We start from the raw sequence: 17,688 nt of genomic DNA, 5'->3' as shown, positions 1-17,688 counted from the left end.
GATGCCTCCAGCTTTGTTATTTTTGCTTAGGATTGTCTTGGCTATATGGGCTCTTTTTTGGTTCCATATGAAATTTAAAGTAGTTGTTTCTAATTATGTGAAGAAAGTCATTGGTAGCTTGATGGGGATAGCATTGAATCTATAAATTACTTTGGGCAGTAAGGCCATTTTCACGATATTGATTCTTCCTATCCATGAGCATGGAATGTTTTTCCATTTGTTTGTGTCCTCTCTTATTTCCTTGAGCGGCAGTTTGTAGTTCTCCTTGAAGAGGCCCTTCAGGTCCCTTGCACGTTGTATTCCTAGGTATTTTATTCTCTTTGTAGCAGTTGTGAATGAGAGTTCACTCATGATTTGGCTTTCTGTTATTGGTGTATAGGAATGCCTGTGATTTTTGCACATTGATTTTGTATTCTGAGACTTTGCTGAATTTGCTTATCAGCTTAAGGAGATTTTGGGCTGAGACCATGGGGTTTTCTAAATATACAATCATGTCATATGCAAACAGAGACAATTTGACTTCCTCTCTTCCTATTTGAATACCCTTTATTTCTTTCTCTTGCCTGATTGCCCTGGCCAGAACTTCCAATACTATGTTGAATAGGAGTGGTGAGAGAGGGCATCCTTGTCTCGTGCCTATTTTCAAAGGGAATGCTTCCAGCTTTTGCCCATTCAATATAATATTGGCTGTGGGTTTGTCATAAATAGCTCTTACTATTTTGAGATACGTTCCATCAATACCTAGTTTATTGAGAGTTTTTAGCATGGAGGGGTGTTGAATTTTATCAAAAGCCTTTTCTGCATCTATTGAGATAATCATGTGGTTTTTGTCATTGGTTCTGTTTCTGTTTCTCTTTCCTGATTTCCCTGGACAGAACTTCCAATACTGTGTTGAATAGGAGTGGTGAGAGAGGGCATGCTTGTCTGGTGGTGGTTTTTAAAGGGAATGCTTCCAGCTTTTGCCCATTCACTATGATATTGCCTGTGGATTTGTCATAAATATCTCTTATTATTTTGAGATATGTTCCATCAATACTTAGTTTATTGAGAGTTTTTAGCATGAAGAGGTGTTCAAATTTATCAAAGGCCCTTTCTGCATCTATTGAGACAATTATGTGGTTTTTGTCATTGGTTCTGTTTATGTGATGGATTACATTTATTGATTTGCATATGTTGAACCACCCTTGCATCCCAGGGATGAAGCCAACTTGATCGTGATGGATAAGCTTTTTGATGTGCTGCAGGATTCGGTTTGCCAGTATTTTATTGAGGATTTTCATATCAATGTTCATCAGGGCTATTGGCCTGAAATTTTTTGTTGTTGTTGTGTCTTCTGCCAGGTTTTGGTATCAGTATGATTCTGGCCTCACAAAATGAGTTAGGGAGGATTCCCTCTTTTTCTATTGTTTGGAATAGTTTTGGAAGGAATGTTAACAGCTCCTCTTTGTACCTCTGGTAGAACTCGGCTGTGAATCCATCTGGTCCTGGGTTTTTTTTTTTGGTTGGTAGGCTATCAATTTCTGCCTCAATTTCAGAACTTGTTATTGGTCTATTCAGGGATACAACTTCTTCCTTGTTTAGTCTTGGGAGGGTGTAGGTGTCTAGGAATTTATCCATTTCTTCTAGATTTTCTAGTTTATTTGTGTAGAGGTATTTATAGTATTCTCTGATGGTAGTTTGTATTTCTGTGGTATCAGTGGTGATATCCCCTTTATCATTTTTTATTGTGTCTATTTGATTTTTCTCTCTTTTCTTCTTTATTAGTCTGGCTAGCAGTCTGTCTGTTTAGTTAATCTTTTCAAAAACCAGCTCCTGGATTCATTGATTTTTTTGGGTGCATTTTTCATGTCTCTATCTTTTTCAGTTCTGCTCTGATCTTAGTTATTTCTTGTGTTCTGCTAGCTTTTCAATTTGTTTGCTCTTGCTTCTCTAGTTCTTTTAATTGTGATGTTAGTGTTTTGATTTTATATCTTTCCCACTTTCTCCTGTGTACATTTAATTCTAGTTCTTTTAATTGTGATGTTAGTGTTTTGATTTTATATCTTTCCCGCTTTCTTCTGTGTACATTTAATTCTAGTTCTTTTAATTGTGATGTTAGTGTTTTGATTTTATATCTTTCCCGCTTTCTCCTGTGTACATTTAATGCTATAAATTTCCCTGTGAATACTGCTTTAGCTGTGTCCCAGAGATTCTGGAATTTTGTGTCTTTGTTCTCATTGGTTTCAAAGGACTTATTTATTTCTGCCTTAATTTCGTTATTTACCCAGTAGTCACTCAGGAGCAGGCTGTTCAGTTTCCATGTAGTTGTGTGGTTTTGAGTGAGTTTGTTAATCCTGAGTTCTAATTTGATTGCACTGTGATCTGAGAGACTGTTATGATTTCTGTTCTTTTGCATTTGCTGAGGAGTGTTTTGGCAGTACATATACTAAAATTGGAATGATACGGAGAAGATTAGCATGGCCCCTGCCCAGTGCCTTTTTTTTATGATACTGTTTTACCAACAAGAGAAGACCAATTGTCCTGTAGAATGTTACTTCCTAGTTTTGTCTGCTTTCTTCTTTGTCATATATTTCAGCTAATTCCTCTACTTCTTGTATGTTTTGTAAAGTAGAGGTTATATCTAAAGGCTAGATGGATTCAAGTTAACTATTTGTTGGCTGGAACAAGTCATAGGTGATGTCGTATACCATATGCTGCATCACATCTGAAGATGCATAAGATTGGTTGATTCACCTTACTGATGTTAAGATTAACCATTGCTATATTTTTCTACCCTGTCAATGCAGGGCTGGGAGTGTCTGTACAATATTTTCAGCTAGTCCATATGTCTTTAATACATCTAGGCAATGATAATTCATTTTTACCTTATGTTATGCTCATTAACAAAGCCTTTGGTGTTGGTTGGAGATAATGTTAGCTGAAACTTATAGGAGCCCCTCTGGCTTTTACCTGAGTCTTTTAAATACTCATTAATCACCCCTAGAGTATGCATGTATTCACAATTAGAATACTACAATCATAACTAATATGTTTTAGAGTATACATGAAAACTAACAAGCACATAAACCAAATTTCATCAGTTCTAATAACACTTTTTCTCAAATTGTAATCTGAATTCTGTACACATCTGAAAATCAATGGTTTCTTAAAATTACACTTGTCAGGCAGCAGTTTTGATGTAATTATCATGGCCTCCACATGCATGAACTTGTAATAGCTGCTCATATTGTAGTCACTTAAGTTAAATTATGTTCATTGTTGAGTTTATTTTCTATTTAAAATGTCTTCAAAAATATTACGTGATGATATGACAATGAAATTACTTTTCTTTCTTAGTAGTACATAAATAATGTTGTGCTCGTAACTGATGACTGATGAAATTCATGACATCGTATGGACTTTGTTGAAGTATTTAAAGTAAATGACAGATAATATAACACCAGTCGAGGAAGCCAAAGCTGTCAGCCCTTATAAAAAAGGCACCATTTGGCTGGGCACGGTGGCTCACGCCTGTAATCCCAGCACTTTGGGAGGCCGAGGTGGGTGGATCATGAGGTCAGGAGATTGAGACCATCCTGGCTAACACGGTGAAACCCCGTCTCTACTAAAAATACAAAAAATTAGCCGGGCGTGGTGGCAGGCACCTGTAGTCCCAGCTACTTGGGAGGCTGAGGCAGGAGAATGGCATGAACCTGGGAGGCGGAGGTTGCAGTGAGCCGAGATCGCGCCACTGCACTCCAGCCTGGGCGACAGAGTGAGACTCCATCTCAAAAATAAATAAATAAATAAATAAATAAATAAATAAATAAAAATAAGAAATAAAAATTTAAAAAAAAGGCACCATCCTTGGGGATAGGGACCTGTTCGCTTGTGACACTGACTCACTCTCCCCTGCACTATTGTCTTTTCCTTTTGAGGAATTTTTTATTATGCAAGATTTCAAGTATATATGAAAATAGAAGAAACAGTATAGGGAAGTATTATGCGTCCATCACCTCTCCTTCAACTGTAATCAACACATGGCCAATCTTGTTTCATCTATTTCCCTACCCATTTCCCCTCCTCCTGTGTTATTTTGAATCAAATCTAAGACATCATATTTTTTCATCCATAAATATTTCAGTTTGTGTCTTGAAAAGATGAGAACTGTTTATAAACATAATATTATCACATCTAAAAAGAAATTAGTAATAATGTAATAATATTATCCATTATTCTGTGTTCAGATTTCTGCTTCCTTTTTAGTTTTGTGTTTCTGGGGTGTGTGTGTGTATGTGTGTGTGTGTGTGCGTGTATGTATGTATGTATAGGGTGGGAAAGGCAAGCATATTTAATAGATGATTCTATGTTCTTCTAACAGGGGACACACAGTGTGTGGTTGTCTTTGCCCCCAGTTATTTTCGAGAGCACTACTTTCTGAGATTCACTTAACTGTCAGAGCTGGAAGTCCCCTTAGATCACCTAATAACTTCATTTTACGGATGAGGGAACAGATACCTAAGGATGGAAAAAGATAGGCCCAGAGGCACAATACGTTAGTAAAAGAACCAAAAATATTGAAGGTAGCTTTCTTGTTTAGGAGTCAGAGGGCATACAGTTCTTAGAATCATTAGATGCTAAAGCTGGGCGAGACCTAAAAGTTCATACAGATAGCCTCTCATTCTGCCAGAGGTCTCAGTCTGGCAATCTATTGACAAGGTCCAGACCACAAATATATTTTATTTGTCCTGCAGTGTTTTGGGAAAAAAGTGATTTGGCTTCAACATTTAAAAAATCCAGATAGTTCACATCAAAGTATACATTTCAGGAAAAAAAGAGGTTGTTAGCACACTGGATCTGCATGCCCACGTGGCAGCAATCAGTTGGGGTTGAGTAATGGTTTCTTGCTTTGGAATGGGCACAAGCTTCTAATTTGCCATAGCCCCTACCACTCCCAAGTGTTTTAACAAATATTATATTAGAGTTACTTTAGATGTGACCTAGGAATTTCCCTTTCTTAAAACTAGAAGTAATTCTGTTGATGGTGTGTCTCTAAGTGAGTGGTGGGAAAATGGTGGTCTAAAGAATGTCTGCTTGTTTAAATGTGGCAGCCACTTCTCACCAGGCACATTTCTCTCATGTAAGTTACCTGCCTTGCCCCTCTAGACATTTAAATTTATGACCTCTAATCTAAACCATGCAATCAGAATCATTTTATTCTGTACTGGAGACTTCTCACAACCAACCTCAGTGGACTAGAGAGTTCAAGAATTCTTTGCTGTCAAATAACATCACATACTCTTGTTTTTGGTTTCATTCATCTTGTTAACCCACAATTTGGGATGTTACTTATCCCCCATACTGGTTTTCAAAAATATATAATAAAAAGAGAGACGCTAAATGCAAAGCAATTTCCCCAAAGAATAGGTGAACTTCCAAATCTCATAAGAAGGCCAAGAAGGAAGAGTATCCTAAATGGGATGCCAAGTAACTCCCTCAGAGAATCAGAAGGTGGCTTTAGCTTAGAAGAGCTCACATATGAGTTTTGATTTCTCCAGAAAAGTTAGACAAGCAGGCAGTGGGATGCAATGGGATGACTATAAGACTTGGGGAGCAACAAATATGGGCTTGAATCTCTGCCTTGCCATATGACCTTTCCAAGTGCTTTGCTCTTGGTAAACCTAGGCTTCAAAGCTAAAATACTCTGCTTTTTGGAGTTGTGATGATTCTGTGAGCTGCTGGGACACTGAACAAGGATCAGTTCCTTTCAAAGCTCACAAAAGGAGATACACAAGTGTCCTTGTGGTTTAGCCTTTTAGGGTCACTTGGTGTTAGCATGGAGATACTTTTCCATTTTAATATCTGAAAAAAACTTCCATCACTAAAGAATAAAGATTAATTGCAGGGGTATTGAAACTGTTAAAAGGAACACATCACCAGCCCAGCAATATCAAAAGCTATGAATGGTTGCTGTTCATTTCCGTCTGAATGGTACTCAGCCTTTGTCTAGGGCTTAACAGACTTCACATTAAGATTTGTCTAAGGTTTCTGTCCACCTCAATTACCCACTCAGTGTTAAGAACCTGCCATTCTCTTCTGGGCCTTAGCCTTGGTAAGTGTGGAGAGTGTTTCGGGTAGTCAGTTGGGCTGTTCCTACAGCCAAACTGACCCAAAGAGATTCTTGCCTTTTACTTGGCTGCCTCCAGGACTGTTCGAAACAGCACTACGGAGCTCAATTCCTTTACAAATAATTCATTAGTACCTGCTGTGTGTCAGGCACACACACTTGGAAGTTGTTTATCATTTAGTAGGAGAGGCAGATAAGTAAATGGAAAATTGCAACTTACTCTGCTTGCCAGTGGTTTTAGTTAAGATGAGCACAGTGGGCTCTGGTCTCCCTGAAGGAGATGTAACGTTATGTGCATCTCCAAGGATAGATAGACATTTTGTAGATGTAGAGAGAGGGGGATATTCCAGGTAGAGAGAATGACATGAGCAGAGAGGTATGGGAGTCTGAAACAATGTGGTATAACCAGACAACCCTAATCTAAGCAGTTCAGTATAACAAGAGTGTCAGAGGTCAGCAGTACCTGAAGGCTCCTGGAGAGGTAATAATAACAACAGATACTTCCCAGGGTGCCAGGTACCATGCTGAAGCAATTTATCTTTATTTATTCAACAACTCTCTGAAGTGGGTGCTATTTTCCCAGGTGGGAAAACTGAAGTTCAGAGAGGTAAGAGTGAGTGAACTCACTGTTGCGCAGCTGGTAAGTGGCCGTGTTGGGATTCAAACCCAGCTTCGGAGACTAAGCAGTGAGTAGGGATTGGAAACAGGGGTCAAGTTACTCAAGTTATGGAAGGCCTCATTTGTCACTTTGAAGAGAATTGGCCCTATCCCAAAGTAGGAAGCCATTAAAGGGAATTTAAGCAATGAAAGTGACTAGGGATCAGAAAATCTGGGATTGCATGTTCTACTCTACAGCTAATTGACTGTGACTTCGAGCAAATTCCTTTCCTTCTTTGGGCCTATGTTTTTTCATCTGTAAAATAAGGAAGATGATCAAGGGCAAATCTTAATGAACCCTTTCAGCTCTTTCAAGTTTTTGCTTCTCTAACGGGGGTCGGGAAGGGGCTGATTTAAGAGACTAGTAGGCATTCTCTCAATGTGCTTTGTGGTTCTTTGTACATGCTTTATACTTATATGGGCTGTTCCTCTTGCTTTGAATGTCCTCTTGCTTCCCTCCTGCCTCTCCAAATACTATCCCACTAGCTGTAGTCCCTCCCCACATCCCCGTCTGTCTCTTAATTCCTTCAATGCTGTTAGCTAGGTTAGCTATGTCTAACCACTTTGATTCCTAGTTTTATACTATCTTGTATTCTTTGCTGATTGTTTCCTTTGTAATCTTGCCTTCCAATACATACTTTAGGCTGCTCCTTTCCTTCTACATTTTAGTTTCTCTTACCCTCTATAGCATCTAAAACAGTCTTGGTTGTAAGGGGATACTGGAGCAAATTTTGTTAATCTTGCCCCTTTTCTTCTGGCAGTGTGTGTGAGCACAGCAAAGAGAATCTTATGACCCCCTCCAACATGGGAGTGATCTTTGGGCCCACCCTGATGAGAGCTCAGGAGGACACTGTGGCCGCCATGATGAACATCAAATTCCAGAACATAGTGGTGGAAATACTAATCGAGCACTTTGGCAAGGTATGCATTTTCTATTCTCACTACCTCTCTTCCAAACATGTGACACTTTCCCCCAACTGCCTTTTAGTGCTGTGTCTTCCTCCTTGGCTCACATTGACAGTGAAAGGAAATCCCGTTATGACACAGTGACATTTAATGGCAACTCTGACCCTGGGAAATTCATTCATTCAGCAAACATTGCTTAAGCTTATAACTATATTATTTTCAGACACCATGCTAAATACTGGGGGTAATGAAGAAGAAAAAGTCACTGTCTGTGCCTTTAAGGTGTTAACAATGTATAGTATGGAGACAGATGGGTAAATAGGAAAATGATAGTATAAAAATAGTCTATATACAATGAAACTGTAGGGGAGAAGATATTTATGTTCTCACCCGTTGCTAGTTTCATGGCTGAGACCCCTATAACAAAAGACCGATTAACAAGAGAAAAGCATACAAATTTATTTAATAAGTTTTACATGACACAAGAACCTTTAGAAATGAAGACCCAAAGAAGCAGGTAAACTCTTGCATTTTTTATACTAAGTTTGATGAAATGGATCATTGTGAAGATTAGTGATTAGAAGACAGAAGGATATGATCTAATGGTAATAAACTTAGGGGGATCTTAGCAAGGCTTGTTTGTTCAGATTCTTCTTGGTGTTTCTGTGTCTTCGAGGATAGGGATGTTCTTTTCCTCCAGTTATAGGGAGGGTACCTCTGGAATGACCTACTTCAGAGGAAGGTCAGAGAATTCTTTTATGGCTTGCTCCAGGGGAGAAGGTAGAGAAACCTTCTTGCTTCTGCTGTTTCCACAAATGCCAAGGTGCCATATTTTGGGATAGCAGGTCCTGAACTCCATCAAAACTGAAAAGAAATCAATACTTATACTTATTTGAACCCCATCTCATTCCAAAAGTATATATGGTAGCATATTTTATATTGCACATAAAATATAAGGCATCATACATTATAATCAGGTCAAGTACAAAAGGTAAAACAAAGGTAGAGTCAGAAAATGATGCCCAGAATGAGGTTAAGACAAATGTTTATTGACAAGTTCTTGTACACTTGCAACAGATGGCCCTACACACTGGAGTATAAGCTTCATAGAAGCTAGTGCCATCGTAGGGAAAAGCATAATTCAATAAAGAAGGACAGGGAGGCGAAAGCAGCAGGACTTGGTGACTAGAAGTCACCAAGGATGTGGGAGAGGGAGATTTCTGAATCCTGATTTTCTGACTTGGCTGACTGGGTGGATGGGGCTGCCCTTCATACATATAAGAAATTCAGAATGGGAAAGTTTGAGGGAGATAGAGAAAAGTTCAGTTTGGGACAGGTCGCATTTGAGATTTCTCAAAGACATCCAGAGAGCGTTGCCTGGTGAGCAGTTGACTATGTGAATCTAAAGCAGGGATCAGAAAGCTTTTCCTTAAAGGACCGTATAATAAATACTTAAGCCTTTGCAGGCCATGGATCTCTGTCACAACTACTTAGCTTTGCCATTGTAGTGAGAAAACAGCCGTAGACAATATGGAAACAGATGGTTATGGATGTGTTCTAGTAAAATTCTATTTACAAAATGGGAAACAGGCCTGTGGGCTGTAATTTGCTGACCCCTGTTCTAGAGCCCAGATGTGATAAACTGATAAACCGATTGATTCATCCAACAAATATGTGTCGAGTACCCACTTTATGCCAGGTACTGTTTTAGGAACTCTAGATATCATCTTCATAGAGTTTATATTTAGAAAAAGTAAACAAACAGTATTCAAAGTAAGTAAAGTATATAATATTTTAGATTGTAATGAACATTAAGGAGAAAAGCAGAGAAGGGAAATAGGAAGGGTTGGAAAGTGGTTTTGCAATTTTAAATACAGATAGGAAAGGAGAAAATAAGGAAATGAGGAGGGCCTCACAGAGAAGACGACCTTTCAGCAGAGATCAATAGGGAATAGAGGAATGATTCATTCACCTACCCAGAGAGAAAGGATTCTAGGCTGAGAAAATGGTAAGTGCAAAATCCCAGAGGCAGAAGTGTGCCCGTCATATTCACGGTACCACAAGGAGGCCAGACTAGCTAGAGTGGATTAAGGAAAAGATGAAATAGAAAAAGATGGGCTTGAAGAGATAATGGAGAGGGACAGACTAGATCCTGTAGTGGAGCCTTATAATCCACTGGAAGAATTTTAGATTTGCTCTGCCTGGGTAAGATAGAAGGGGAGTTTTGAGCATGGGAGTGACAGGATTTGATTTAGGCTTAACAGGCTTATTCTGGCTGCAATGTGGAGAATATGAAGGAAGTCAAAGAAAATCTAGATAAATTGAGATACATACTGTGTTCATGGAGTGGACGACTCAACATGGTAAAGATGTCAATTATTTAAAAATTATAAGTTTAAGGTAATCAATATCAAAATCCCAGCAAGAGTTTTTGTAGATAAAGATAATACTAACATATATGTAGAAATGGAAAGGAACTGTAAGGGCTAATACAGTTTTGAAAAAGAATAAACTGGAGGTAGGTATTAATAATATTAATGCTTACTGTATTGCTTCAGTAATCAAGACAGTGTACAACTGGCAGAGGTAACTCGATAAGTCCTCTTGTCTACTTCTTACATAAACAAATAGAACAGAATAGAGAATCCACAAATAGCCCTATAGAGTATGGCCTGATTATTTTTCATGAAGGTACAAAAAGCATTTCAAGGGAGAGAGGGTAGTCATTTCAATGAATTGTATTGGAGCAATTGTAGCTCTATAGGTAATGAAAGTGAACCTCAACCTAAACCTCTCATTTTATATAAAAATGAGCTCAAAAAGGATCATACATTTACATATAAATCATAAAACTAAAACTTGTAGAAGATAATACAGAAACTGTTAGAGCCTAGGACTTATTGAGGAGACATGACACCAAAAGCATAATCCATTAAAGAAAAAAAATCAATAAATTGACTTCATCAAAATTAAAAATTTTTGCTCTGTGAATGACCCTATTAATAAGATGGAAAAAAAAGTTACTGAGATTTGGAGAAAGTATTTGCAAACCACATATCTGACAAAGGATTAATATCTAGACTATACAAAGAACTCTCAAAGCTCAACAGCACAAAAATTCAGTCTAATTAGAAAGTGGGTAAAAGACATGAACATGACGTATGTGTGGCAATTAAGTATATGAAAAGATGTTCAAGATCACTAGCCATTAGAGAAATACAAATTAAGGCCATGATGAGAGATCTCTACACACCTATTAGAATAGGTAACGTTAAAAAAATATATAGTGCTGACAAGGGTACACAAAAACTGGATCTCTCATACATTTCTGGTAGGAATATAAAATGGGGTGGCTGCTCTGGAAAACAGTTTTGGAGTTTCTTAAAAACTAAACATGCACTTCTATCGGATCCATCATTTACACTCCTGGGCATTTATCCCAAAGAAATGAAAACATGTCTACACAAAACCTTTATAGGGATGTTAATTAATATTTGAAAAAAAATTATTTAAAGCATTTTACACATATTAGCACATTTACACCTCATTTCACATAAGAAGAAACCAAGGTACAGAGAAGTTAAGTGACTTGTCCAAGGTCATGGAGTAAGTAAATGTTGGAGCTCAAATTTGAAATCAGGCAGTTCAAATGTATACTTTACCACCTCTAGATCTTTGTTATGTGTTTTGCAAATGGGTACCTGAAGTAAGTGAAGGTGAGGGTCATTATAGATGAGAGAGCTAAGGAACTTTGAGGCAAGAGTTGCTGAAGGGTCATCCACATAGTGAAGATTTTTGATAGAAAATAATTTTCTAATCCTAGCATTTGGTGGTCAGATCATGGGTCTTGTATGCTTGGCTAAGGAGTTTGGTCTTTATCCTGAAGGCAGTAGGGAGCCTTGGAAGCATATTCTGAACATTCATTATATGATGATTCATTGCATTTTAAATGTCCTAATTCATTTATAAGTGGATAAAGGAGTGACACAGCATCTCATCATTAGTATAACAAAGTATTTTTTCTTTTGTTTTTATTCTATGCATTTTTTAGGGGCAAATGACAACTTAAATTTTATTAGAAAATGTGTTGGTTGGCAAATGACCTCAATCCCAATCTAGTTAATGAAAGTGTGATTTTGCTATGTCCAAAGCATATTATGTGGCATGATTTGAAAAGCAATTAAATGCTAGTTATCTCTTATTCCCAGGATATAATAGGAGGCCATTTCTGTTAACTAGTGGTCAGCTGTTAAGTGAGGTTTTCACACCGTTGTAACCTGTTAATATGTGTTAAGTAGTCGAAGTTCTGACCTTTGTGTGATACCAGAGATGTACGCTGACCTTGTTTTCCGAACAAAGACATGGTAACCAAGGATCTTTTCTGACTTATGAATTTATTTCAAATGAAACATCTTACATGGAGATATGAAATGAAATCCCAGTTTATTAAATACTTATCAAGTTACCTTTTTTGAAAAATAGTAGAATGATATGTGGGTGAGAATGTTCCAGAAATTCTAGGCCTTATGTAGGTGTAACCTCACACTGTGGTTGTGGGATTAAAAGAGATAATATGTGTGAGAGCTGATGCCACTTTACACATATCAGGGATTATATGTTCCTGCCAAGTTGTTCAGTTAATGGGGTATGATTTTTCAGTTGAAATATATTATAATTTCAGTAATGTGTTTTTTCCATTTACACTTGCTCTTTAATAGAAAAGGGCTTAAGCACATTGGTTTTAAGTTTCTTTGTTATTCCTTTCTTTCAGTCTCTCTTTTAAGAGCATCCAGGGTCTGTAAATACAATGTAAGTGAATCAGAAGAGTTGATGCTTAAAGGAGTCTATTACTAAGTCTTTCTTAAAAATTTTTTTTAACAACTTGATCTTTTCTAAATTTTTTTTCTTTTTTAAGTTGGAAAGTAGGTAAATAATAGGGGAAGATCTACCTCTACACTGATTCCCTAGAACAACATTGCCAATTATTCTGAAGTTCTCTCTCTTCCCATCTCACTTAGCAGTATGTATCAGGGTGCCTGAACCTGATGTTGTTGGCTTGAGGCATGGAGGTAATTTGGACTGACAGAGGAAGGTTGACTTCTGTTTTCTGAACATTTTGTTTTGGGGAGCTGCCGGGAATTAGTGGGGAGAGAGAGGTCATCTCTGAAGGCAGTTCTTAGCAATTTAGTTTTGAGGACAGAGCTATTTCACCTAAGGGGACAAAATACAGGGTAGATCCATTTGAATTTTAGAACTGGAAAGGGACCCTAAAGGCCTTCAGGTCCAAGCTTTTCATTTTATATGAAGCCTCTTTTCGCATGCCACGGTAGTGGTAACAGGTTTGCATTTCTGCAGCTCCATTCCTGCTTGTCTACTGTTTGGAACATCAGCTCTCCCCGACAGTTCTTCCCAACTAGCTTATAAAAGAACTTGGATACCAGCCACAAACTTTTACCAGTTGTCTAACTTGTGCTTTGCAAACTCACTTTCTCACCTACACAACCTGGCATCAGCCGTTTTCTTCCTTTATTGCTCCCAAGACCACTCTCAAAGAGCTAGAAAGCAGTGGTTCTGCCCCTGTAGACTTAGACTTGTATTCAGTGAACATGGAATCAGTGTGGGACAGCGTATTTCCAGCTCGTTTAGTCCTTTTTCTAACTCTGTGAATGATGTATTGTATTTCCATTTCTGAGATAGGAAATGGAGGCATTGAGTGTAGTAAGTGGCAAAGCTGAGACTTAAATTTAGGTCTATCAGGTTAAGGCTGCCCCTCAGGGAAAGGGGGACCTGTTTTATTGAGATGTGAGCTGTGCTTTTCTTTGCATCATTGATGATGACTTAGCTGTTCTAGCTACTCTTGAGTTCCCTCCTTATTTCCAGTCTTTCCTTTTTAGTGGGTGGGCATCTGCTTTTTAATCGTACAGGAAGGATCTTGCCTAACTGTGTTAAGTATAGTTTTCTGGGAGAATAGTTGATTATTTTTGAGATAATTAGAAAATCTATTATCGGTGTATGTCAAAATGGATTTTAGTCTTACTGCTTAAGATATATAGTTCAGGGAAATGGAAGACTGAATGGTATAGTCTTTTCTGCAGACATGGATGGTTGAAGGCAGTTCTTCCTATAAACTGGCCGGAGAAAGCTGGGTTGTTCTCAGTGTGGAGTTTGTGGGAACTCCAGTGTTGCCTATGTTCCCAAATGGCCAAATGGGACCTCATCCAGGAAAAAAGCCTATGTCGTAGCAATGTAATGGATTTGAGAAGGCAAACAAGAGACCCTGTTAAGAAATGGCTCTGATTCATATACTTTTCAGACACCCAGTCTAGCAACCTAGAGGAAACAGACCCTTCCAGTCCTGATCTGTCTCTCCTTTCTCTAAAAGGTGGTGTTTGTGAATTTCAGTCTGCCACCAGAGGGTAGCAAGAGAACAGATGAATGTGTCCCTCCAACTGATTTCTGGAATAAGATAGATAGATAGGTAGATATTTTAAAATATAAGTAAATGTAAATATATAGTTATACTTTATAGATTTTACTGTATAGATTTATATTTTATACATTTGTATTTTAGAATGTATCTCTATATCTACCTACCTATACACACACACACACACACACACACACACACACACACTTGGTGGGGGGGGGGGTGTCGGTATGTGTAAAGAGAGAATCTAATTAAGCCAAGACTCTACTTCTTCACATTTAATTTCTGAAATGATAAGGTTAAGCTAAAAGTTATTGAAAATAACATTTTTATTATCTGTACATGTAAGGATATTTTCATTAGTCTGTACATGTGAATCTAATATGTATTTAGCTTGGAATTTGGCAAACATTCTCAATTGAATCTGGAGAAAAAATATCTTTAAGTGTGAATATTAAGATCAAAATGTAACCTGGCGAAAAAATATCTTTGAGCAGAGAATTATTAAGATTGGGATATTTCAGATGTATTTATTAGTTACAATGAATCTTTGAAAACGTAGCTTCAAGTTTTCCACCTTGGCTAAGTGGAGATCTTCACACATTCTTCAAATGCCCAGTTATTTATAGCTTTGGAGTGAAGTCAGGCCCTGTTTGAGGTGAATAAGCATGTCCAAACCCAATGAGATAGGGTGATAAATGTAGGATGCAGTTGTGATCTGAGGTTTGCCCCAATGTTCAGAGAGCAGAAAAGATTCCCCTTTTGATTCTGGGAATTATGCCGATGATTCAGAATGAGGTGAAAATATCCACTCCTTCCCTTTTTCTCTCTCTAGCTGGGGCTGTAATAATAATTATCACAGTAAAAATGATAGCATTTTTTGACAGCTTGCTAGGTGTCAGACATGGTGCTGTACACTTGACACAAAGCATCTCCTCAATTTCTCACAACTTTATGTAGTATTTACTTACAGGTAAACTGAGGTCTACAGAGGTTAAATTTCTATGGACTATCAAAATCAAATATCTGTTTCTAATTTTCTTTTTGGAGGCTTCTAGTGTGTGTGGGTGGGGAAGAATATAGAATCAGAGATTTTTGAGAATTTGAAAATATCTCCAAGGTCATATTGTCCATTCCCCTCAATGGCCAGTGAGTTTCTTGTATCATATATTTTTCCTTTGCTGTTCTCTTTTGAGTGGCCTGAGGTCTCAGGTTGGAACACCAGAGTCTAGATAATACAGTAAGACTGGGACCAGTGTGCCAGAGGGCCAGATAGGTGTACTTTGGCAGCTAGACTTAAAGCAGACTGAGCTTCAGCAGTCTGGTGATAGGCCAATAGGAATTTCAGAGAACAGGAATCAATTGAGGAGCAGTGAGAGATCGGGTGGACTTTTTCTTTGCTCTGAGATTTGGAGACTGAAAGCTGGGTCATTGCTACTTTCTTATATTAAGACTCCTTACCAAGAACTCTGAAAATGTCCAGGCTACCTCTGTGAGCTCTTCAGATATCCCTAGAGTGAGAATAATGGAAAGAATGGAAAAATAGCTTTAAACTAGACAGCCCAGGGATTACATCCCAACTTTATCCTTTACTAGCTGGGTGGTCATCTAAACAAGCCAGTTTACCCCCCTGAGCCTTGTTTCCCTCATTAAAAAAAAAATGATACCAATAATTAGACCTACTTCATAGAGTTTTTGGGAGGAGTCAATGAGATAAATGTTTCAAGTACTTTGTACGTAGTACATTGGCCACTAAATTTTAGTACTTGCCCCTGCCCTATACCACCACCCCTTTGCTGTATTGACAGGAGATGAGCTCTGTCTTTGTGGTGGCATTCCCTCCTAATACTTTTATTAATACCTTGGTATCTACTAAGTCTTTGTAGTCAAAAGAGGCTTTTCTTAGAAGCTGTTACACCATTGTTTGTGGTTGTTAAATGATAGAGAAACTCTTTAATTTCCCAACCTAAAAGCATCTTAAGTTGATCTAAAAAGAAACTGCACTTGGAATCTGCCATCTCATTCTTAGTAGAAAACTCACAATCCATGCTGAGTAGATAGAGATATCCTTAACAGGATCTGACTTTATCTTCTCTCTCCCTTGATATTTTCTTCCCAAGACAACTGGGAAGGGGAATGGACAGACAATTAGAACACGGATTACAGACCGATTAGATATAATCAGTGGAAGTCTACAGCTGTTTCAGGCAGGAGGTACTGGTTTTTAGGGGAAATGACACCCGATTGGGCATTAGAACTCTTGGATTCTAGTCTCAGTTCTACCATCTACTAGCTTTGGGGCCTTGGGCAAGTCACTTCCCCCTCTTTGGAGATCGATTTTCCCATAAGTATATTGGATGAATAGGACTAGACAGGATTCTAGAATGTTACATCTAAAAAGGCCTTAAAGACTATGTGTTGCTGAGACCAAAGACAGCCTTAGTGACAGCCCTTTTATAAAAAGCTGGCTCTTGGTAACAACAGACGTGATACTTTCAAAGTTCTCTACATACTCTAAGCAAACTCGGTGACACACTTGATGTTTAATGTGGTCTGTGCCAAATGCTAAGAGCTCATTACTTTTGACCCTGTTGCCACCTTTGTTTCTAGTGTAGTTAAGAGTATGGTTTTTGCTAATATAACCAGAGCCCAGAAAGCTCAACATAGCCTTAGCAAGAGTGTAAATGGAGACTCAGTTGGAAAGCTGGGATTCATCAGGGCCAAGTCTTGTAGCTTTGATTTATAGAAAGGCAAAATGTTTTTTTGTACAATCTGATATTTGCAGCCCTGAAGCGACATCTGGAAAGAATCTGGATAGTTGCTCATTTCTTCCAAGATTTCCAAGAGTTAGAATGAGTCTGGATCTCTTGGCCTTTGGCAATTGGAAATGACCATCTTATATTAAATTTCTTCTCTCTTTCACACCTAAAGACATGACAGAGAAGAATCCGTAAGGGGGTTAATATGTGACCAAACTCAGGCAAGCAATTCATTCTTCCCAATGGAGGTGATCGCTCTCCTGGCAGTGTTCCAAAGCCCAGCAAATTATCCAGATTTAGTTCTCAGAAGCCTTCAGGAGAGGGATTCCAGGAGTTGGGCTCCTTCCTGAACATAACCCAAAACAACAGCCAAGGCCCATCAGAATGAAATAATATTCCTCGGATATTGAGTTCTCTTAGACCAGGCCTTTAGAATGGCCCTCAGTGCCAACCATATGCCCAGAAAACAAATAAGCACTGGTTTTCCCCCAGACTCTACTTTGGCCACCTTCTGGGATTTTTTTCTGAAGTCACTATCGGAGACCATGAAGCCTTAATTGTTCTTAACCAGTCCACAGAAAGCCAAATCAGTCTGTCCTTTTTCTGGAGTTTTGGAGGGTGGGAAAATAAGTTCTGCCTGATACTGTTTCTACCCGAGGAGTTATTTTTAAACTTAAAATGTTTCCTTCTATGGTTTACAGTGGAAAGAGTGTTAGCCTTGAAGTCAGACACTTCTGAGTTCATATCATAGCCCTGCTTCTTACTATCAGGTGGCCTTGGACAATGTGCGTTCTTTATTCCCAGCCAAGCCTTTGGCCTCACATCCTCTTTCT

The 17,688-nt window shown here is 38.3% G+C and overlaps 1 protein-coding gene and 1 pseudogene across 6 annotated transcripts in view; both read left to right on the top strand.

Annotated features, from left to right (window-relative positions):
• Window positions 1-17,688, top strand: part of OPHN1 (oligophrenin 1) — a 392,357-nt gene that overhangs the window by 325,052 nt on the left and 49,617 nt on the right. For all 6 annotated transcript variants that reach the window (XM_024240815.3, XM_063721071.1, XM_063721072.1 and 3 more), the window contains one exon: window positions 7,525-7,684. In XM_024240815.3, coding sequence (XP_024096583.1) covers window positions 7,525-7,684 — 160 coding nt within the window. The remainder of the gene's footprint in view (window positions 1-7,524; window positions 7,685-17,688) is intronic.
• Window positions 2,406-2,496, top strand: LOC112131132 (U6 spliceosomal RNA; annotated as a pseudogene).

This window comes from Pongo abelii, chromosome X, assembly GCF_028885655.2.
Source record: "Pongo abelii isolate AG06213 chromosome X, NHGRI_mPonAbe1-v2.0_pri, whole genome shotgun sequence".
NCBI lineage: Eukaryota > Metazoa > Chordata > Mammalia > Primates > Hominidae > Pongo > Pongo abelii.
This window is presented reverse-complemented; position numbering and strand designations above follow the sequence as displayed.